Source organism: Taudactylus pleione, unplaced genomic scaffold (assembly GCF_031769625.1).
Source record: "Taudactylus pleione unplaced genomic scaffold, aTauple2 ptg000100l, whole genome shotgun sequence".
In the NCBI taxonomy this organism is placed as follows: Eukaryota; Metazoa; Chordata; class Amphibia; order Anura; family Myobatrachidae; genus Taudactylus; species Taudactylus pleione.
In genome coordinates, this window is record NW_028284502.1 from 3,446,564 (window position 1) to 3,470,801 (window position 24,238).

General features: G+C 42.1%; 1 protein-coding gene across 2 annotated transcripts in view; it reads left to right on the forward strand.

Moving 5' to 3' along the window:
- Positions 1–24,238, forward strand: part of LUZP2 (leucine zipper protein 2) — a 777,794-nt gene that overhangs the window by 746,359 nt on the left and 7,197 nt on the right. The window contains exon 11 of one of the 2 annotated variants that reach the window (XM_088470457.1): positions 15,647–15,724. The exons of the other annotated variant lie outside the window; for it this stretch is intronic. Coding sequence (XP_088326583.1) covers positions 15,647–15,724 — 78 coding nt within the window. The remainder of the gene's footprint in view (positions 1–15,646; positions 15,725–24,238) is intronic. 2 annotated transcript variants of the gene reach the window in all.

The following is a 24,238-nucleotide window of genomic DNA, read 5'->3' on the forward strand; positions in this document are numbered from 1 at the left end:
TCATAGTAGAGGGCACATACAATCCCAAATGGCAAAGTTCAGGAAAATGACCTTGAAAAAGACATTTAAATCAGCTGAAGAGAAACGTAAACTTGCCAATATGCCATTTACGACACGGAGTGGCAAGGAACGGCTAAGGTCGATCCCTAGTATGTTCATGACTAGTGGTTCAGCTTCACATGACGATGGAAGCCCTCCTCCCACTAAAAAAATCAAAAGAGTTAAGCTGGCAAAAGCACAGCGAAGAACTGTGCTTTCTAAGAAGATATCACAAATCCCCAAGGAGAGTCCAAGTGTGGTGGTGGTTGCGATGCCTGACCTTCCCAGCACTGGACGGGAAGAGGTGGCTCTTTCCACCATTTGCACGCCCCCTGCAAGTGCTGAAAGGAGCACCCACAGTCCACTTGCTGATATGCAAATTGAAGATGTCACTGTTGAAGTACAACAGGATGAGGATACTGGTGTAGCTGGCACTGAGGAGGAAGTTGGCGAGGAGGATTCTGATGGTGATGTGGTTTGTTTAAATCAGGCTCCGGGGGAGACAGTTGTTGTCCGTGGGATGAAAAAGCCCATCACGGTCATGCCTGGGCAGAAGACCAAACATTCCACCTCTTTGGTCTGGCAATATTTCTATCCAAATCCGGACAACAACTGTCTTGCCATATGTACCATATGTAAAGGTGAAATAAGTAGGGGTAGGGACGTCAACCACCTAGGAACATCCTCCCTTATACGGCACCTGCAGCGCGTTCATAAAAAGTTACTGTCAAGTTCAGAAACTTTGGCTAAGACCGTAAGCAGTCCAGGGACACCTAAATCCCGTTGTCCTGTTGTATCCAAGCGCCTGCAAACCACACCGTCAACTCCCTCCTCGTCAATTTCCTCCTTAGTCAGGATCGGAAGTAGTCCTGCAGGCCATGTCACTGGCATGACTGACTCTCCTATCCGGGATTCCTCTGGAGGATCCTGCATTGCTACGCCTACTGCTGCCGCTGCTGCTGTTGCTGCTGCTGGGAGTCGTTCATCATCCCAGAGAGGAAGTAGGAACACCACTACTTTTACTAAACAATTGACCCTCCAACAGTCCTTAGCGAGGAGGATGAAGTACGACAGCAGTCATCCTGAAGCAAAACGTATAACTGAGGCCTTGACTGCTATGTTGGTGTTAGACGTGCGTCCGGTATCCGCCATTAGTGCAGTGGGATTTAGACAATTGATGGAGGTAGTGTGTCCCCGGTTCCAAATCCCGTCTAGATTCCACTTCACTAGGCAGGCGATACCGAGACTGTACAGAAACGTCAGAAAAAGTGTCCTCAGTGTCCTGAAAAATGCCGTTGTACACAATGTCCACTTAACCACGGACATGTGGACAAGTGGAACAGGGCAGACTAAGGACTATATGACTGTGACAGCCCACTGGGTAGATGTATCACCTTACGCAGCAACAGCAGCAGCGTCACCAGTAGCAGCATCTCAGAAACGCCAGCTCGTTACAAGGCAGGCTACGCTGTGTATCACCGGTTTCAGTAAGAGGCACACCGCCGACAACCTCTTAGAGAAACTGAGGGAAATCATCGCCCAGTGGCTTACCCCACTTAGACTCTCCTGGGGATTTGTGATATCTGACAACGCCACCAATATTGTGCGGGCATTACATCTGGGCAAATTCCAGCACGTCCCATGTTTTGCTCACACAATAAACTTGGTGGTGCAGAATTTTCTGAAAAGCGACAGGGGCGTGCAGGAGACGCTTTGGGTGGCCCGAAAAATTTCTGGCCACTTTCGCCATTCAGCGACTGCGTGCCGAAGACTGGAGCGCCAGCAAACACTCTTGAACCTGCCCCGCCATCACCTGAAGCAAGAGGTTGTGACGCGGTGGAACTCAACCCTCTATATGCTTCAGAGGATGGAGGAGCAGCAAAAGGCCATACAAGCCTATACATCCACCTATGACATAGGCAAAGGAGGGGGTATGCACCTGACTCAAGCGCAGTGGAGAATGATTTCCGTGTTGTGCAAGGTTCTCCAGCCCTTCGAACTTGCCACACGTGAAGTCAGTTCAGACACAGCCAGCTTGAGTCAGGTCATTCCCCTCATCAGGCTTTTGCAGAAGCAGCTGGAGAAAGTGAAGGAGGAGCTAAGACGGAGCGATTCCGCTCGGCATGTGGGACTTGTGGATGAAGCCCTTCATTCGCTTTGCCAGGATTCCAGGGTGGTCAATCTGTTGAAATCAGACCACTACATTTTGGCCACCGTGCTTGATCCTAGGTTTAAAGCCTATGTGGTGTCTCTCTTTCCGGCCGACACAAGCCTGCAGAGGTGCAAAGACCTGCTGGTGAACACACTGTCAGCTGAAGCGGAACGTGACACGTCAACGGCTCCTTCTTCATTTTCTCCCGCAACTGGGGCTGCCAGGAAAAAACTTAGGTATCCTAAGCAACCCGCTGGCGGTGATGCAGGGCAGGCAGGACCAAGTTTGGACATCTGGTCCGGACTGAAGGACCTGGCAACAATTTCTGACATGTCTACTGTCACTGCATATGATACTGTCACCATTGACAGAATGGTGGAGGATTACATCGGTGACAGCATCCAAGTAGGCATGTCAGACAGTCCATACCTGTACTGGCAGGAAAAAGAGGCAATTTGGAGGCCCCTGTACAAGCTGGCTCTATTTTACCTGAGTTGCCCCCCCTCCAGTGTGTACTCCGAAAGAGTGTTTAGTGCAGCCGGGAACCTTGTCAGCGAAAGGCGTAGGAGGTTGCTTCCACAGAATGTGGAGAAGATGATGTTCATCAAAATGAATTATCAGCTCTTCCAGGGAGACCAGACTCCAGAAGGTACAGAGGGACCTGTGGTGGTGGATTCAAGTGGGGACGAGTTAATACTTTGTGAGGATGAGGATGTACACACTGAAGAGGGTGAGGAATCGGTGGATGAGGAGGATGAGGATGACATCTTGCCTCCGTAGAGCCAGTTTGTGCAGGGACACATTAATTGCCAGCTTGTTTTGTGGGGGCCCAAACGAACCAATCATTTCAGCCACAGTTGTGTGGCAGACCCTGGCGCTGAAATGATTGATTTGTTAAAGTGTGCATGTCCTGTTTATACAACATAAGGGTGGGTGGGAGGGCCCAAGGACAATTCCATCTTGCACTTCTTTTTTTTCTTTGCATTATGTACAGTTTGGGGCCTAGTTTTTCTAACTGCCATCCTGTCTGCCACTGCAGTGTCACTCCTAGATGGGTCACGTGTTTGTGCCGCCCACTCGTGTCGCTTAGCATAGTCATCCAGCTACCTCGGTGCAACCTTTTGGACATGAAAACACTATTGTGAGGTGTGAGGTGTTCAGAATAGACTGGAAATGAGTGGAAATTAAGGTTATTGAGGTTAATAATAGCATAGGAGCAGAGAAACCAACAAATTCTGTGATTTTAGCTGTTTTTATGCTTTTTAAAAAAAAAATACAGATCCAAAACACAAAACCCAGAACCCAAAACACGGAAGGGTGGTTTTGGCAAAACCAATCCAGATCCAAAACACGAAGAAAGATCCAGATCCAAAACCAAAACACAAAACACGAAAAGTGGCCGGTGCACACCCCTAATATATATATATATATATATATATATATATATATATACATATGTGTGTATACAATCACACACATAAATGTGCTGTTTTATTACTTGCTGTGCTGACACTTACATGCTTTTAATTTAATATAGCTAAGCAGCACCAAAAAGTCTAGTTACGGTTCTGTTTGTTTGTGTATGTATGTTATATATATACACATACACACACAAAAAATCTTGTGCTTAGATATAGTAAATTAAAAACATGCAAATAAAAATGTCAGCACAGCAAATAATATAACAGAATTTACGAACGATTAATCTGTGCCCCCACATTAACAGCTCTGCCCACTTCTGCCCCATACTGTGGGGCGAGGGGGGCCCTGCCTAATTTGTCAGTACCGTGCCCCACCATTTCTGATGGCAGCCCTGGTCGCAACCATCGTGCCCTTGTGGTAGGGTCTCTTCCATCGCAAGCCCCAGAAAGCTTCCTGCTCTAACAGAGCAGGAAGCTCTCCACTGACATCACTGGTGATGTCAGTGGTGCCTCCCACAAACGACAGGCGTTCCTTCGGGAATGCCTCCGTTTGTGTAGCCACCCCCCCTGCCCGCCTCCAAAACGGGGTGAGCTGTCAATCAAAATCAACAGTCGCCCCCTTTTGGTGCGAGACCTGTAGCAACGGAGCGCCCGTCGCTGGCCGGGTCTCGCGCATGTGCACGCCGGACCCGGCTCTGGCATGTGCATGCGCAGTGAGGGACCATTGACCCGCTTGCGAGTGCTGTACGCTCGCGAGCAGGTCTGAATCAGGCCCTCAGTGCTCAATGATGGAAAACGTTCTGCACTTAAGAGGTCTGTTGCAGTGTTTCCCAAACTCATTCCTCAGGAAGCACTAACATTGCATGATTTTCCTTTTTCATAGCATTCTGCTTATGATTCTGTGCAAGTAGGCCTCATGTAATCCTGTTGTCTGCTGGAGTGAGGAGGCACATTTTGCAGGGCGTCCAAACTGGACTCATTTTGAATATGTGGGCAGCTCTGCATTTTTTGGGGAGCACATTTTCCATTAGACACAATCAATATTGGGAAACTGGACTTCTCCTTGCTGGAATATATCTCCATCTTTGTCCATATGGTTAGGCAATCACCTTTACCAAGATGGCCGCCTTCTGTACTTCTGTGCATGCACAGCATTTTGTTACTATGTATGAGCACAACAGTGGGACACAGACATGTTTCACTTAGCTCTGTGAGACCCTGCAATATAGAAATAATTGGAGAGAAAAGAAGACTTTTTGTTGGGGGCACTGCTTTGTATAATTAACATGAGTTAAAATTTTACTTTTAATCAAATCCTTATAAAATGTAGGTTTATAAAGACAAAAAAACAAAATACACCAAATATCACGCTTATTTAATCCTTTATAACAAAGAAAAAATATAAATTGGACAATCACTAATATGGAATCAATACCCAATTATTGTATATAAAGTCAATCTATCAAATGCGAAAAAAAGGATAAATCAACAGATAATAGCCTCATTAGCTTGATAATAATACACACGGTTCCAGGATAGATAGCAGTAGTATATACCACATCCCAAATCAATTCCATACGTAATTCATTTATCTTGTGTATTAACGATTATATATTAGATTACTGAATCTAGTATGGAATCTAATGCAGCTTTTACTCGTATGTGCCAGAGAGTAAAGTACACTGTACCATAGGTAGAAATAAATGATACATACATTCAACTCAGGTCAATATGTTATGTAATAATTCACATTCTGCTTGTGATCATACAGACTATTAACTCATGTTAATTATACAAAGCAGTGCCCCCAACAAAAAGTCTTCTTTTCTCTCCAATTATTTCTATATTTCTATAATTATTCCATAATATGTGGCAATTATTTCAACCAAGTTGGCTCTGATTTTCTGGAAAAAGGTATCGGCTTTGATCTTGTTGACCTTAGTGTGGTACTATATATTAGTCCTGTGCGATTTCCATCCACCTTGTTTATATACTAGACCCTGCAATATACCGGGAGATATCCGCACCCACAGCATACTGCTGCCACATATTTCAGCACCACTACCCACATATAGTCACTGCCTGTTGACCTGTATGCTCCATCTAAGCTACGCTCAATGCTAAGAGTCTATGTATAAGTAACTGTGAGTACGCCTGTACATTCACATTACTGCTAAATAAACCACCCCATTGGCTAAGTACTGGGCTGTTTCATGACTAAGAGGGATCTACTGTTGTATACTATTTATCTGCCATACCATCACCAATAGTACACACATTTGTCAGCACTCCTAACAAATGTGATCTTATGTATTATGAAAGGTAATTGATTAATTAATTAAAGTACCAATTCACTAACCTTGATATGGAACAGATTAAGAAGTAATCAATTTGTGCGTCTTAAATAGTTACAGTTTATACTTATTAGATTTAAATGAGTTCTGTATATCTTACAAAGTTCCAACATGGCAGCATCATGTACTTAAGGATATTATTCAGACACGTGATATAATGGCCCAATGCTGTGCAGGTTTATTGCATCATTCTGGAAAGCAGCATATTAAATGTAAATTGATGCTCAGAGGTTAGCTTTGAGAAAGCATTGAGTTTTGGTAAAGTCCAAGTACAAACAATATGCATCAGAGCAGGAGCATTTTAAGATAGGAGGGTGCCCGTGTGCAACCTCAGTTTGGGCCCCCCTACTCTGTCGGTGCACTGAGCGCAGTCGATTCTGGCTTCATGGAAAATGGCATCCGCACCTATTTTCCCGGGGTCATCTTTTCTGCTCTTGCGCAGGTTACCAGGAAAATGGTCTGGCGCTGCTGAGCAGCACCTCAAGCATCTTTATAATGGATGCAGGGTGTGCTGTGTGGGCCCCCCTGGACCCAAGGGCACGTGTGCACCGCACACCTTGCACCCATTATAAAGACGCCTATGCATCAGAGGTACTCCTAATTCCAGGTCACAGACTGAGGAGTTACCCTTCTTGACAAGATCATCAACTTTTACATGCTAAATGGGCTACAATATTGGAACAGCCGGTATACACCTCCCAAAACACAGCACATCTCAGGTACACAGCCAAAGGGGAAACCTCTGCAAGAGAGCTGGCTGTTTTGATTTCCACCTACTTGCCCTTGCGTGGAACAGATTGCAACCCAACATCAAAAGCACAACAATGGGGGAGCGTACTGTGTTTTATACTTTGGGACCATTCATTAAATAATTTTCTTCTATACATGAGAATGGAATTAATTCTGACTTCATATATCCCTAATTGTAGAAGATTCCCTTGGAGCTTCTGGCCCTAAATGAAACACAACTAACACCATTGTAAGATGGCTTCAGCCCTTAGTAGACAATGGGCTACTACTGTATATAGGGAATTTTTACCAGAGAGGGATCCTACAGAATCCTTCTCCACTTGCCCAACTAATGAATGTGCTGGGAGACAACTGTGCATGTGCAGTACAGTCTCAAATGCTGACCTTTGAAGCAGACCAGTAGCATAAGCTAACACTCTTCTAGCTCTTCACCAGGAGGGGCTCTTGCTGGAGCCCAACTATCAACAAGAGCATAATAATAAAGTCCAGTGAATATATTAATTTTCCCTTTTCCATCACCACTTATTTATCACATATGCATATAATATGTGGATTGTGATAAATAATTAAATGTGTATTCTATACATTACTCTTTAAACACTGTTTTCCAATTTCTCTGCTGTTTTAGAGCTATTTTTAATATTTATAAATAGGACCCCTACCTTCCCCAGCCCCTCTTCCCATTCTAGTGAAAACTGTCAAATTATTCCAATCTGAACCTCTGGTGTCTAGTGTATATCACTGTCTACTGAGATACCACTTACTGCTTGTATGTATTAATGTTTAATGTGCAGCTATCAGGGTCTAAGTGGGATAATAATACAACTACGGTAGTAAATATACAAGTAATATGGATGATGAACAATATGAATGACATGCCTGGATGTGATAATGGCTTCCCACTGGATTGCATGGACATGTATTGTGATCATTCTGTTTAGCTCTCAGATAACATAGATGGAGAGAAACCAATATACATTTTGAGCTTACCTACTTTCTATCAGTTTTTACAAAATGAAATCCATCATTCAAGTAGACTAGAAAATGCTTATTATCGATAAAAAAACAAACATTCATTAAGTGTGATTTCATTCTGATTACTGACTACCATTTACGTCAGAGCCAGTATTGTCTGAATCCATTTTGTATGAAAAATCATTGAATTATTTCATAGTTTACAAAACAGCTGGTGCTATAAATCTCAGGCCAGCAACACAATGTGGTTATTATTTCATGGATGACATATTGTAAATGGCAAAACAGTTTGCATTACAAAGATTTATGCTTGGAGCATTGTAACATTCGGTGGGGAGTGAGAAAAAGTGATATCCTATCTATGTAAATATACTCAAGCAGTGTTATATAAACATCATTCTGCATAAGCTATAGCCAGGACAACACTTATTGAATTGGTGACAAATATTACATATAATCAGTGGTGTTCCTAGTAGAGATGGGCACCGACCCTTATGTTTTGATTTTGGTTTTGGATCTGTATCTCCTCGTGTTTGGATCTGGATTGGTTTTGCCAAAACTGCCCTTGCGTGTTTTGTTTTTTGGTTCTGGTTTTGGATCTGTATTTTCTTTTTAAATCCTAAAAACAGCTAAAATCACATAATTTGGGCCTGCTTTTGTTCCTACAGTATTAGTAACCTCAATAACATTTATTTCCACTCATTTCCAGTCAATTTTGACCACCTCGCAGCTCACAATATTGATTTTTTCATCTAGTTAAGGGCCAAAAGGTTGCATCCAGCTAGCTGGCTGACTAAGCTAAGCGATAGCAGTGGGCGGCACTAACATGTGGCAGTACAGCTTCGAACATGGCACAGAGTGGCATTGCAGTGGTAGAAAGGATGGCAGTTTAATAAACTATACGACCCCTAGGAATTTTAAAAACCAAGAATGTTTTCCTTGGAATATGTTTATGGACTGAAGACAGGGAAAGGACAGAAGGATTGATTAGTTTTTAATTTACTTCATTTAATCTTTTGATTCTTAAATAAAATTATGAGGGAAGATTAATCTAGGATCAAGTTCTTCAGTTCCTAAAAGACATCTTTGATCTGGAGGAGGTTTTTTAAATTTTTTATACATCATGATCTAATAAAAAAAATGGTGGCCTTGCTTGTTGAGGTGCTGCTAGAACATACTTTAAACAGACGTTTACTAGTTTGTACTCGGGGAGGTTGTTAGGGATAATGGGACCAAGACTTGCTGTTTATATCAGATGAGAGCAGCCTGTAGTTATCCGGCTGAATTAGACCTCCCAGCATCTGTGATGTTTGCTGGGACTACTGGAAGTTACTTGTCAGCAACAGGTGGAGTGCTTCAGGTTACCTCAGCCTGCTTTACGTACAGTATGTACCATGTAAATATACTTGTATGTGACCAATATACACAACTAATTTTTGTATTAAAAGTATTTGCACTTTATTGTACACATCATGGCAGGAAGATGTTCTGTGCTGCTACTGCTCATTTTTGTCCACGCCATCAATTTGGTGGTTCAGAATTATCTTTATAAATATGAAAGAGGCATGCAGGAGATACTGTCTGTGGCTATTACAATTTCTGGATGTTCATAAACCATAAAATTAAAAATGTCAGGCAGCAATGCCCCAAACAGCACAGCAAAGAAAAGAGGTGCAAGTTGGAATTGTCCTTGGGTCCTCCCATCCACTCTATACCGGTATATATGAAACATGAAATTCACAGTTTAACAAACCAATCACTTCAGCGACAGGGACTGCCACTTGTGGCTGAAATGATTGGTTTGTTTGGATCCCCCCAAAAACCAACCGCCAATGTGCAGTGGACATTGGTGGCAATGATCCCATACACAAACTGGCTTTACAATACATTAGATTAGATGTCATCATCGTCATCATCATCCCCATCAGTGTGTGCATCCTCTTCTTTACACAATTTTAATTTGTCCCCACTGGAATCCATTATTACAGGCACCTCTGTATTTTTTGGACTTAATTTCTGGTAAAGGTCTTACTTGTGGAATTTGTAATTAATTTTGATGAACATCATCTTTTCCTACGACGATCACTGACAAGGTTCCTGGCTGTGCTGAAAACTCTTTCAGAGTACACACTAGAGGATGGGCAACTTAAGTACAGCAAAGCCAGTTTGTGTAAAGGACTCCAAATTGCCTCTTACTCCTGCCAGTAGTGAAACAGACTGTCTACATGCCTATTTTTATGTTATCCATAAAATAATCATCCACCATTCTCTGAATGGTGACTGTATAAGAAAAAGTCATGGTAGACATATCACTCATTGTAGGCAGTTCTTTCAGACCCAAACAGAAGTCATTAGGTTTTGACATCTGCATCACCACCAGCAGTGGGTCTCTTAGGAAAATTTAATTTTTTCAAGGCAGTGGCAGAAATTAAAGAAGGAGATGCTGCCATGTCATGTGCCGCTTGAGCTGATGATTTTTTCACCAACAGCTCTTTGCATCTTTTCAGATTTATGTCCATTGGAAAGAAAGACACAAGGTATGACTTAAACCTAGGATCAAGTATGGTTGCCAAAATATAGTGATCTGATTTAAAGAGATTGATGACCCTTGGATCCTGGTAAAGCGAATGAAGGGCTTGATCTACAAGTCCGACATACTTAGTGGAATCACTCCATTTCAGCTCCTCCTTCAGTTTCTCCAGCTGCCTTTCTAAAAGCCTGATTAGGGGAATGACCTGACTCAAGCTGGCAGTGTCTGAACTAATTTCACATGTGGCAAGTTCAAAGAGTTTGACAACCTTGCACAACACGGAAATTATTCTCCACTGCACTTGACTAAGGTGCATTCCTTCTCCTTTCCCTATGTCATAGGCCATAGTATAGCCTTGGATGGCCTTTTGCTGCTCCTCTATCCGCTGAAGTTTGAAGCATAGAGAGGGTAGAATTCCACCTAGTTACTACCTCTTGCTTCAGCTGTTGGCAGGGTACTTGCTGGTTCTGCAATCTTTGACACGCTGTTGCTGAATGTCGAAAATGTCCCAAAATCATTTGGGCCACCAGGAGCATCTCCTGCACGCCCCTGTCATCTTTTTAAAAAATGTTGCAGCACCAAATTAATTGTGTGAGCAAAACATGGGATGTGTTCGAATTTGCCCACATGTAATGCTCGCACAATATTGGTGGCATTGTCAGAAATCACAAATCCAGAAGAGAGTCTAAGTGGAGTAAGCCATTTTGCAATAATTTCCTGAGTTTTTATAAGAGGTTCTAAGTAGTATGCCTCTTAGTGAAACCAGTGATAAGCAGAGTAGCCTGCCTCTGAATGAGCTGGCATTTGTTAGATGCTGGTGCTGCTGCTGTTTGCACTGTTGGAGGCAATACACCTACCCATTGGGCTGTCACAGTTATGTAATCTTTAGTGTTCCCTGTCCCACTTGTCCACATATCTGTGGTTAGTGGACAGTGGGCACAATGGCATTTCGGAGGACATTAATAAGGTTTTATTAATTTCCTTGTACAGATTGGGAATTGCTATTCTAGAGAAGTGGAACCTAGAAGGGAAATGGTAGCAGGGACACAGGACCTCAGTTAACTTTGTAAAACCCACTGCATTAATGGCAGTTACTGGACGCACATCTAATACCAGCATAGCTGTTATGGTGTCAGTAATCCACTGTGCAACTGGATGTCTGCTGTCATACTTGTTCCCCATTGTAGGATTTCTGTAAGGAATGTTTTTACATCGATAATCAGTTTACCAGACCAATTCAAACCATTCTATTGTGCAATCAACAGCTACTGTAGAACATGTTTACGTATAAACAGAAGGTTGTGCTAGTCTAAATAGAAATTCCTATCAGTGAGGTAACTAATACATCATCCATCACAACACCGAGAGTGATTTATTGAGTTTGGCAGTTCAAGGGAATAGGATATAAAAAAACCTGTCTTCATATGGACTGCTTTTGTAGAGCTATTACATAGATGTTTTGCAGCTATCATTTTCCCCCTTTTTTGTTTTTATTTTTTACCATTTTGTACACTCCTCAATGTCTAAGTCTATTGCATTTATTCACACTTAAAAAGCACCTTTAAACATTCAACATTTACTGTAGTTATTATACATATCTCATTATTTTGTTATTGCGCTTTTATAAAATACTTTCCAGTCATCACTTAGTTTCCACTTGATTAATCAATCATCAATGGCCTATATAACCCCAAACCATTCTAGGTCACCTTCATTCACCTTCCACTGCCTGATGAAGCAGCTAGGTGCCATGAAACGCATTGCAGAAATACAATGAGACCATTTTATCTATTTTATAATTTATAGTTTATTTTTATGTTTCATCATCAATATTTTTTATCATGTGATCCTTTGATTCAAAAATATTTTTATAAATATTTTTATCATTCACTAAATTTTATTTCACATGATTGGTTTTATATGCATTTCTATGTCAATAATACTAAGAACAGCTTCAGACCTTTTATCCTATATACACTTGACATCATAGTTATTTATATTTGAAAGTGCACTTTATCACAAATAAATCAATTTCCTATCCTTTAAGAAAGCTGTGAGTTAACAACAGTGAAACACGTCAGAGACCTGTAACATCAGTTCTAACATCTTCAAGTACCTCTGTGGAATTTTTTATTTGGACCTCAAGCCTCTACTCAGACATATCCAGCATCTTTACTGTGCACAAATGGGAACCAATTCCACTGTGTTGTGCTTTATTTGCTAATAACCCCTACATTCTCCACATAGAACTGGTAATATCTACTTTAGCTGGATTCATGTGACACTTAAAGGACCATGGCCCTGATTCAGAGCCGGACGCTCTGAAAGAGCGCTCGCTCTGAATCAGGGCATTTTTTTTTTTTGTGTGCGGCCTCGTGGCTACTCGCATTTGTGGGTGACCACCCACAGCTAATGTGAGCGGCCATGATGATGGACGCGATGGTCAAGACCATCGCGACCATCTGGCTTGCAAAGAGACCCTTGTGGTAGGGTCTTGTGGCTGCAAGCCCCAGAGAGCTTTTGGCTCAAACAGAGCCGATAGCTCTCCCACTGACATCACTTGTGATGTCAGTGGAGCTGCCCCCAAACGGTAGGCGTTCCCATGGGAACGCCTCCTTCTGGACAGCCACCCCTACGAACCGCCCACCAGAGGGGGCATGCTGTCACTCAACATCGACAGCACGTCCCCTTTGGTGCGAGACCCGGAGTGACGGATTGCCCATCGATATCCGGGTCTCGCACAAGCGTACGACGGAGCCAGCTCCATCGTACGCATGCGCTCGGCCACCATTGACCCGGTTGCGAGCGCTCAGCGCTTTCGACCGGGTCTGAATCAGGCCCCATATTCATGTGTGACTTACCCTTATGTCTAATATTGATGGGACATTTTGAGGGGACAAGGTACCATATCCTCAGCAATTCTTTATTTACACTTCAGATTATTGACATTTTAAGATTATGAACTTTGACTGTAATTTGTTTACTAGTTTTTTATTGTCTAAGAATAAATGTGTTTTTATATATTCCATTCATATTTATGATTATCTAGTAATACTTTGTTAATTATTGTACGGCTAATTTTACCAGTAAGTAGGCCTTTGAGGCCCATTTGAGCTCTGCTTCTTCTTTTGTTACACTATTTGTTTAAACCTTGTTAGAGATTAACTGTCTCCCACAAAACAGTTGCTTTTTGGATCAGTCACCCTTGCACCTGATTTGTTTTATTTTTGATATATCACCCATTCTTAAAGTGACAGTCAGCAGCCATTTGGGGACAGGGAGGGGGCAGTGACAGGGAATGTTCTACAAAATGGGGGTATGTCAGCCCAATTTTGTAGGCATGCTGAGACCAGGGTCTGTGTATTCTGATGCAGCTTCACTGGCTGCAGCTGATGCAGTCCCTAGAAGCCTGAGCTGCTTGTCAATTTGTGCACATGTCCATGATTGTGATCCTGTGCAGTGCACATTTTTGCACAGACCAACAGAGAACAACAGACCCCCTGTGGAGATAAGTTATGAGCCATGGTTCCTGGTTACTATTATGGGGACTTGATGCTCTTAATATTAATACAAATAAGAGTGCTGCACAGATCTCAGGGATCCATGCAGTATATAGAACTGTTGCTATTTTGAAACCATCTCGCATCAACATCGGATTTAGGCCCTCATTCAGAGCCGTTCGCTATTTGTGGTCGCTCGTTTAAAAACAAGGGGTGGCTATTCAAATGATCCGTACGCACATTGCAGTCTGTTCACACCTCTAAGTCTGAACGAGCGAGCAAAACATACGCTCGTTTATTTGTTAAAAACGCCCCCTGGCCGCTCGCATCCTACGTCATGTCCGCTATTTATTAGATTAATCGAGTACATCGACCAGCGTATGAACTGCTCGCTATTCTTGTGGTTGGTGTTTGCTACCACAAATTTGCGAGCAGTTCTGGCTATAAAATAACCCAGTGACGTGGTCACTGACGCTGCTGTTTTAAATATGCACACTCATAAAACGCCCGTTTTGACCTTTAAGCACGCCTGCGTTCGGATCTCCACTCCCCATTTTCAAGCACCTTCCCCTGTTACCACCCACATACGCCTCATTCTGTCACTCAAAATAGCAGGCACTCGCTATATAGCGTACAAACGATTTTCGGCCGCACTGACTGGTTCGCGCATGCGTACTAAAAACCGTACGCATGCGCAGATGTGCAAACATCGCTCGGAACGAGCGTACTGCCGCTAACGAGCGGCTCTGAATGAGGGCCTTAGGCCCTGATTCAGAGCCACCCGCTATTTGCGAGCACTCGCTCTGAATCAGGGTGGGACAATTTTTTTCTTCACCGGACTCCAAGCCGCTCGCTAAACTGTGGGTGGCCACCCACAGCTTTAGTGGGCGGCCTGGCGATGGTCGCGATTATCACGACCATCGGGCTTGCGACGAGACCCTTGTGGTAGGGTCTCGTCCACCGCAAGCCCCAGTGAACTTCCTGCTCTAATAGAGCAGGAAGTTCACTACTGACATCACTGGTAATGTCAGTAGGGCCGCCCACAAATGGCAGGCGTTCCTTCAGGAATGCCTCCGTTTGTCCAGCCACCCCCCCTACACGCCTACAAAACGGGGTGAGCTGTCAATCACAATCGACAGCCGCCCTGTCTTGTAGTGAGTCCCGCAGCCCGGTCCGGCCATTGACCAACTTGCGAGTGCTATGCACTCGCAAGCGGGTCTGAATCAGGCCCTTAGTTTAGACTGTCATGAAAATCTCTACTAAATCCAGTGGTTTTGACTCTATACCACCGTCAATCAATGACGGATCCTTGTCATTTTCAAAGTGCCGGCAAAACTGGCACTTAGTAAATTTCAGTGTTTGTTTTCATTTTAGCTTTTAAATGAAGAGAATATGTACCATCCATTTTAGTAGAGTAGTTTCTTATATGCAGCCAGGGATTATTAGTGTTAGTGGTTACCAACTTCTGGTAGGGCAGGAAATTAACATGTTAATAAATTTTCTGACCCAAACACTGAATAACATCCCCTTTAATTTCTATCAACCTCTGCACAATTTTACGTTTCTCTGAACCGCTATGTTATATTATATTATTCTCGGTGTAATTGTTTGTAGTGTACAGCATGTATCTGCAACTTGGTTTGTGACAAGTGGCATCAGCTCTTAGTCATCCTTTCCAGGTGAACTTTGAGGCAGCTGAACTATTACCCATCAGGATCCTTTCTCCACTGTGATTTATAACAGTAGGATAGTTTGCTTTATTTTATCTGTAGTCTATAGACTTGTTTCTAATTCCATCACTTTTTTGCTGTACGGTGTGAGGTCAATTCAGTCACTTATATCTCTCATTGCTCTTATTAGTTGTTTCCACCTGAAGCTATTTATGCTATAGTAGGTGTTTTCATATTTTATTTTTTTTCCTCTAGGATGGCAAAATCTGCAGATTACACCACAACAACTCAACTCTGTTAAACAAGAGTGCTGAATTAGAACCAAGTTTTCAGGTACAGACCAACTATGGACATGTTTCTGTAGCTTGTTAAGAAGCCTGTTCAGACCTTCCCTAGTTACTAACAATTAAATAGTTCAAAGGCAATTGTCCAAAAATTATTTTTCCAAACTGCACAGTTTAAGGTCTTAATAATTGTGTGATGTATGTCTGTTTTTCCTCGATTTTAAAGTAAGCAGGTCCAGAGCAACTGGTAGCCAATCAGATCATTTTATTATACAGTATTTCATCTTGCTAATGTGACTGTGTAATTTATGACAGAGATGCATGAGGCAGGGACCAGTACAGGAGCATTTATAGAGAGGAGGGGGGCCGTGACAGCCATTTTGCCAGTCGTTTTTACAGCGCCGGACCCCCGCACCGACGTGGGACTCCAGAGAGGTAAGTAAAACTATGGGTGCATGGTATGCGGTGCGTGGCCCCCCTGACCCAGGGGCCCACGTGCCCCACACACCATGCACCCATTATATATATATGCCCTTGGGCCAGTACAATGACTAGGACCTTCTATCAATGGTCTTCATCAATGGCAGGAAACCAAAGATGGTTTACACCAGAACAGGGCATCAGAGGAGGCAAATGGAGGCATGACTCGGCAGGCCAATAAGGGAATGGGGTGGGATTTGCTTTTGCTTCAGGGGCAGAGCTCAGGTCTGTGACCCCGCTGCCAGGGGAGAGAAAAAACACATTGCTAGGTTCTCTGCTATTGATGGTGGAGAACCATTGGTTCTCCACCACTGATGGGAAAACCATCGACCATTGGTAGCAAACCATCTCTACCCATGATATGAGGTTGGAAATTAAGTTTAACAGAAAGCCACATGAGCCCCACAGTGCAAAATGTGTCATGTACAAATTACCATTTCCTATAGCTTCAATTCAATCAGAACAGATAAAGGGGTCTATTTACTAAGCCTTGGATGCAGATGAATTGAATGGAGATAAAGTACCAGCCAATCAGCTCCTAACTGTCATGTTACATGCTGTTAAAAATGACAGGAGCTGACTGGCTCCATATCTCCGTTCAATTTATATCCATCCAAGGCTTACAAAATAGACCCCAAAGGGCCTGATTCAGAGACGGACGCAATTAGCGCTCGCTCGTCCAGAAAATAGGGGTGGCTATTCAAATGAACCTTTCGCTCTTTGCGGTCTGTTCACGCCTCTATGTCTGAACGAGCGAACAAAACTTGCGGTCGTTTCTTGGATAACTATGCCCCCTGGCCGCTCACATCCTACAACATGTCCGCTATTTATTAGATTAATCGAGTACATCGACCAGAGTATGAACTGCTCGCTATTCTTGTGGTTCGTTTTTCCTACCACAAATTTGCGAGCAGTTCTGACTATAAAATAACCCAGTGACGTGGTCAGTGATGCTGCTGTATTAATTATGCACACCCATAAAACGCCCGTTTTGACCTTTAAGCACGCCTGCGTTCTGATCTCCACTCCCCGTTTTCAAGCACCTTCCCCTGTTACCACCCACATACGCCTCCTCCTGTCACTCATATTAGCAGGCATTCGCTATTTAGCAAACAAATGATTTTCGGCCGCACTGACTGGTTTGCGCATGCGTATTACGATCCGTACGCATGCGCAGTTGGGCAAACATCGCTCGGAACGAACGAGCGGCCGCTTACGAGCGGCTCTGAATCAGGCCCAAAGTGCATTATATACGCATCAAGCTCACACATGCCTATGGAGCTCAAAAGCTGACCAAATTTTACACTCTACTCTATCAAATATCATTTGAATGGCTTTCCATGAAGTAGGATGTTTACCCCATAACTGCTTTCGGTTTCTCACTCTTGTGTTGAGCCCGTTTTTCCACTGTTTGTGCTTATCACATTCCAACATCAATATCACAATATTTTTCGCAGTATACGCAGAACTACCTTGTGAAGCAAATGTTATTTTTTTTTTTATATATTATATATGCCACAGAGAAATACATTGTGATTCCTGTTTTGAAATTAATCCACCTTTCCAAAATAGCAAAAAGCTGGGGGCAAATTTAAAGCTAAAGAACGATTTCAAACGATTTTAATCGATTCCAAATCGGTCTAAATCAATGTTGTGTTTCTGAGGCTAAATCACACATTTAATAACAGTCAATTTTGTATTTGTTTTTTTCAAGTGTTAGTAAATGTGCGATTTAGCTCCAGAAACACATCGATTTAAATCAATTAAAATCAACCATTACTAAATTTGCTCCTAGTTGTAGATTTTTCCAACAAACTCTGCACTTGAATATGAAAAGAATTTTTTTTTCTTTGTTAATTTTCCTCGTCTTAAATTGTTTAGGCTGACAATTTTTAAACTAGTAAACCTATCACATTAAATGATGGTAATGCTTTTTTATATAATACAAGATGGAGTAGATATTTTTTTTATATAATGTTTTAGTCCTTGTCTGGCAGCTCATATGATGTCACTTGCCAGGGACCATCTCCACTGCTACCTTTGGCTCCCAATTGGTGATCTGTACATGGGAAGAAGATTTGTATGTTTCATTTTTTAAATGGGGCCTTTCACTAAGTCCCATTCATCTTCAGCAAAGAGCAGAGGCATCTTATGAGGGGAGAGGTGCATCTTTTGATGGGAGAGCTCCCCCTTATGATGGGAGATCCCCTTTGTGCCGATGTATGTGCAATCGTGTATCCCAGGAAAATTGCTTTGGTGCACCTATTATAGTTACGCCACTAGGTGAAGAGACTAAGATAACTTTATTGCTTGTGCAATTTTGTTAACAATATGTGCAGCAAAATTAAGACCATATACAGTAGGCATGTGTGTGACTAACATAGACAAATACTGCGGTAGGGGGATTTAAGTGCTTGAAATTCTAACTGTAGGCCATAAACACTATATATTGGCTTTATACCAATTAAGCATCAACATTGTTGGAACTACAATAATCTCTCTCTTTTTTACAAAAATATTTTGCTCTCTCTCTCTCTTTTACAAAAAATATTACAATGTGGTACTGAAGAGATCCGGACAGATCCGAGTAACGATTCTGATCTTCCCGTGGTTTGGAATTCAGATTTTAATTCTGAATTTTGGGTTTTGGATTGCAAAAAATTACACGATTTTAGCTGTTCTTAAAAACTTTTTAGCAATTATTTAAAAAAAAAACCTGATCCAAAACCAAAACACAAAGATGAATCCAGATCCAAAACCAAAACACTGGAGTCAGCACATATCTCTAATAGTAATGTAGGATATTATTCCCTTTAAGGTGAATGAAAAAAAAAACATTGCAGATAAACCAAAACTGAAAATTCTCCATGGAAAGAGAGTAAATATCCATCACCTTGAGAATGTCGAGAATTATTATCAAAATTGTTGGATATTTACATTACATCCACAAAGACCTGGCAGTGCAGAGTGAAGGTCTTGCAATTCCCCTGGCTCTATAGTGAAGCTTAATAGTCGGTGAAAGTAGAATTGATCTTTAAATAAGGAGCATAGATAGTTTGTCACAATTCCGCCCATGCCCCTTTGTTTACAATTCTTTACATGATTACTGGGTGTGGGTAGAAAGTAAATAGAGGGAGATTATTATTATTATTATTATTATTATTATTATTATTATTATCCCTAATATTAATTACATTGTGAATAATTTTAATTTACCAAAATGGAACCTTTATATAAAATTTTTATTTTACTGCACATTCTGTGTTTCACTTTTATATATTTCTTTATTTTCTAATTGGGCTTGAAGCTACCCATGAGGCAACACATATTTATTACACATACTCAGGGAAGTGCTACATTCTACAACTATGTTAATCTGTTTTTTGACTGTTTGATTGTCTTTTTGTCTAAAAACAATTTTAGTAATGGGTTTTAAAAATTGTATAACTATGTCATTTCTAAAACACTAAAACATAGCAGAGATGATAAGACTTTCTATATCTTGGAGTATGAAAAAGTATTGTTTTGATTTTATTTTCCCGTTAGGAACTATACAGCCTTCATATGGTACTTTGCAGTTAATGGAATTTCCTAATGTTCTAGAATCTATGGTCCTGGATAAACAACTATAGTTGATTGGCCATCTGTGACCCTAAGGATCTCTAAATACTCTCCAAGCTAGATGACAAAACAAGCCATCTAGAGCAGGGGTTTCCAACCACAGTCTTCAAGTCACACTAACGGTCAAGATTTTAAGGATAACCATACTTGAGCACAGGTGACTTAATTAGTAAATCAGTTTAGAGATGAGCGGGTCCGGTTCTCAGAGAACTGGACCCACCCCGAACGTCACATTCCAGAACGGGATCCAAGTCCGACTCAGGTTTTTCCACCTGACTCCGATCCCAAAACAAGGCAAAATTTCATCATCCTGCTGTCGGATTCTCGGGGGTTTTGGATTGTATATAAGTCCCAGTGGTGATCGGTGTCATTTGCTTGCTGAGTCCTGGGCTGTGAGGCTGTGCTCCATCCAAGGGGGGCTGTGTTGTCCAATATAGGTGTGCTGTGCTCTGTCCATGGGTCTGTAGTATTAATCATTGCTAATCCAAGGGTGTGCTGTGCTGACCATCAATGGGTGTGCTGTCCAGGGTTGTGCTGTCCATCTAGTGTCATCCATGGGCTGAAAAACCTAAATGTTTAAAATAAATAATAATAATAAGTTAAATAAAAAGTAAAAAATATTTTTTGTGATGTACCCCACACTGTGACACTATGGCTCTCATTCAGAGCCACTCGCTAGCGGCAGTACGCTCGTTCCGAGCGATGTTCGCACATCTGCGCATGCGTACGGTTTTTAGTACGCATGCGCGAACCAGTCAGTGCGGCCGAAAATCGTTGGTACGCAATATAGCGACTGCCTGCTATTTTGAGTGACAGAATGAGGCGTATGTGGGTGGTAACAGGGGAAGGTGCTTGAAAATGGGGAGTGGAGATCCGAATGCAGGCGTGCTTAAAGGTCAAAACGGGCGTTTTAAGGGAGTGCATAATTAATACAGCAGCGTCATTGACCACGTCACTTGGTTTTTTTTAACTCAGAACTGCTCGCAAAATAGCGGTTGAAAACACCAAGCACAAGAATAGCGAGCAGTTCATACGCTGTACGATGTACTCGATTAATCTAATAAATAGCGGACATGACGTATGGTGCGTGCGGCCAGGGGGTTTTTATCAAAAAAACGAGCGTATGTTTTGCTCGCTCGTTCAGACTTAGAGGTGGGAACAGACTGCAATTTGCGAACGGATCATTTGAATAGCCACCCCTTGTTTTTGAACGAACGACCACAAATAGCGAACGGCTCTGAATCAGGCCCTATATGCTGTAGCCCCCCCTCGTGTATGCAAAGCACTGTGATGCTGCTAGCCATATTGTGAGTGATGCTGTAGGTTCATAATACTGCAATGTATAATTTGTAAAGTATTGTGAGTGACCTGTCGGTCATTAATACTGCATTGTAATATTACTGTATTCATACAAGTATTGTGACACTGTTGGTCAGTAATACCATACAAGTGTTGTGACACTGTAAGTGGTAGCACAGCGTAATATTCATAAAAAATATTGTGATAGTGTAAGTGGTAGTGCAGTGTAATATCCAACACATATTGTGACACTGTAAGTGGAAATGCAGTGCAATATTCATAAAAAATATTGTGACACTGCAAGTAGAATGCAGTGTAATATTCATAAAAAATATTGTGACACTGTAAGTAGATAGGCAGTGTAATATTCATAAAAAATACAGTGACACTAAGTGGTAGTGCAGTGTATTCATAATATAAACACATATTGTGACACTGTAAGTGGAAATGTAGGGTATAATCCATAAAACAAATTGTGACACTGTAAGTGGTAGTGCAATGTATTATTCATAAAAAATATTGTGACACTGTAAGTGATAGCACAGTGTATTCATAAAATATATTGTTTCACTGTAGTGGTAGCGCAGTGATTTATTCATAAAAATTTTGTGACACTGCAAGTGGTGGCACAGTGTATTATTTATAAAAAATATTGTGACACTGTAAGTGGTAGCACAGTGTATTATTCATAAAAAATATTGTGACACTGTAAGTGGAACCGCAGTATATTATTCATAAAAAATATTATGACTCTGTAGGTAATTGATACCACAATGTAATATATAAAATTGGTATAAATTGACAGTGTGCTGTACCCCAAATCATTCGTGTTTGTTGATATGGAGAATGATTAGTTGAGAGGAGAGCAGGAAACACATACTAGTGCTGGAGCTGCTGCCAGTACCACCAGTAATGACGATACCAGTCCATCTACATCATCTACTAAAGCCGATGCCCAAGGGCATACAGGGCTTAAGCAGGGGCATCTAAAATCAAAGAAGCAATCTTTTACAATGGTAAAGAAAAAAACAGAGAAAAAAGGGGGGAGAGCAGATGCACCATACATCCATTAATAATTATACATCATATATGTGGTTTTTGGCATAAATTTAGCCACAGTTATGAGCTTACCCACCAATGTCAAGGTAACATCATCGGGTAAGTCCCTAACATTATGGGGGTACTTGTCTGGGGCGTGGGGCACCCCCAAACCATCCCAACAAAACTAACCCAGGGCACCACACAAATAAAAAAAAAAATAGCAGTTAATTATTGAAGTGTTAAGTAAGTGAAAGTGGCTGCTTAGTGTTGGAAGTGTTAGGAAACTGAAAAATAAATGTGAAAACATGTAACATAAATAAAAAACAAACAAAGTGATATAAAGTGATAAGAATAAGTATTATGCCCCAAATAAGTCCAACCATAGCAGTTCAAGGAGCTCCATGCTCCAAAGTTCACCCCACAACTGACTTGCTAAATAGTTCTAAATGCATACAGGTCTTACCTGTGGCTTTGCTATACAGACTGTGCAGTCAGAAAATGCTGGGTCCATTTTTAAAAACATCAGAGGCAGGTGGATGGGGTGCTAGTCCAGATTGAAGGAGTCTCGGCCTTCATGTGTGTATACTGTACATACATACACATAATATATGGAATATTTTAGGGGAAGGGGGCCTGGACTGCAAACCCTAGCTCTTCCTTAGTATTTAGTACTACAATATAGAAAAAAAGGGGGGAGAGCAGATACACCATACAACCATTAATAATTATACATCATATACAAGGTTTTTGGTATAAATTTGGCCAAAGTTATGAGCTTACCCACCAACGTCAAGGATATCTCATCGGGTAAGTGCCTATCATTATGGGGGGTTCATGTCTGGGGTGTGGTGCACCCCCAAACCATCTCAGCCAAACCACCCCAGGGCACCACACAAATAAAAAAAAGGTAATTAGTAGGGGCTGGCTGGCAACTTTTAGCCTGGGGGGCATATGCACACAGGTGGCCCTGTCAGAGGAGTAGCGTGTAGCCAGGGTGCCCAGAGCACATGTGTGCTTAGGCGCCCCCCCCTCAAGTGTTCCAGGGAGGAGGCAGGTCCTTATGGAATTAATGTAAAGTAAAAATAAAAGATATGGGGCAGCCCCCTGTAGTGGTGCCCATATGCAGTGCCCCAGGAGAGGACCCCCTTATACAGGCCACCAGTAGTGATCCTCCTATGCAGTGCCCCTTATACAGTGCACCCAGCAGTGGTCCCCCCTGTGCAGTGTCCCTTGTGCCCCCAGTAGTAAGCTTCTTATATAGTGTCCACAGTAGTGGTCCCCCCTGTGCAGTGCCCCTTGTGGTAGGGTCTCATCTGCCGCAAGCCCTGGAGTGCTTTTGGCTCTATCAGAGCCGAGAGCACTCCCACTGACATCACTTGTGATGTTAGTGGGGCCGGTCCCAGATGGTAGGTGTTCCCATGGGAAAGCCACCATCTGGGCAGCCACGCCCCCGGCACACCCACCAAAGGGGGCGTGCTGTCACTCACCATCGACAGCATGCCCCTTTTTAGCGAGACCGATAGCGCCGGCTCCGTCATGCGCATGCGTACTGGGCCAACATTGACCCGCTTGCGAGCGCTCAGCGCTCGCGAGCGGGTCTGAATTAGGCCCAGAGTTCCATTAGGAACCCTCCCCAGCAATGGCCACTGCACAGTAGTGCTGTGGGGTCCCAAATGAAAAAGCTAAGTAATTTCTAATGCGATCCCTTCACTTCTAAAACATCACAAGGACAGACTTCTTTTAGAGCCCCTGTCCCTGGATGTGATTTTTAATATATTCGGGTGAATCTTAATTTTTTATTCTTAGTGGTGATAATAAATTACATATATTGGGTCTAAAATTTATAAATATGCCCCTTGTTTACGTATAGAGATTGGCTTGCCTCAAGCAACGCTAAAGAAAACAGATCATATTTGTTGGTGGGATCATAATCACAATAATATATTATTTTACTAATTGGACAGACAAACCTATGTTGGCAACATTATTATTATTATACCATTTTATGAAATTATAATGAAAACCTTTTTATTTATTTTTTTTAAATTACATCAGTGCAGGATATATAAAAAGCAAAAACCTGCTCACAGGAGGGTACAGTTATCAAAACACAAAACTATTC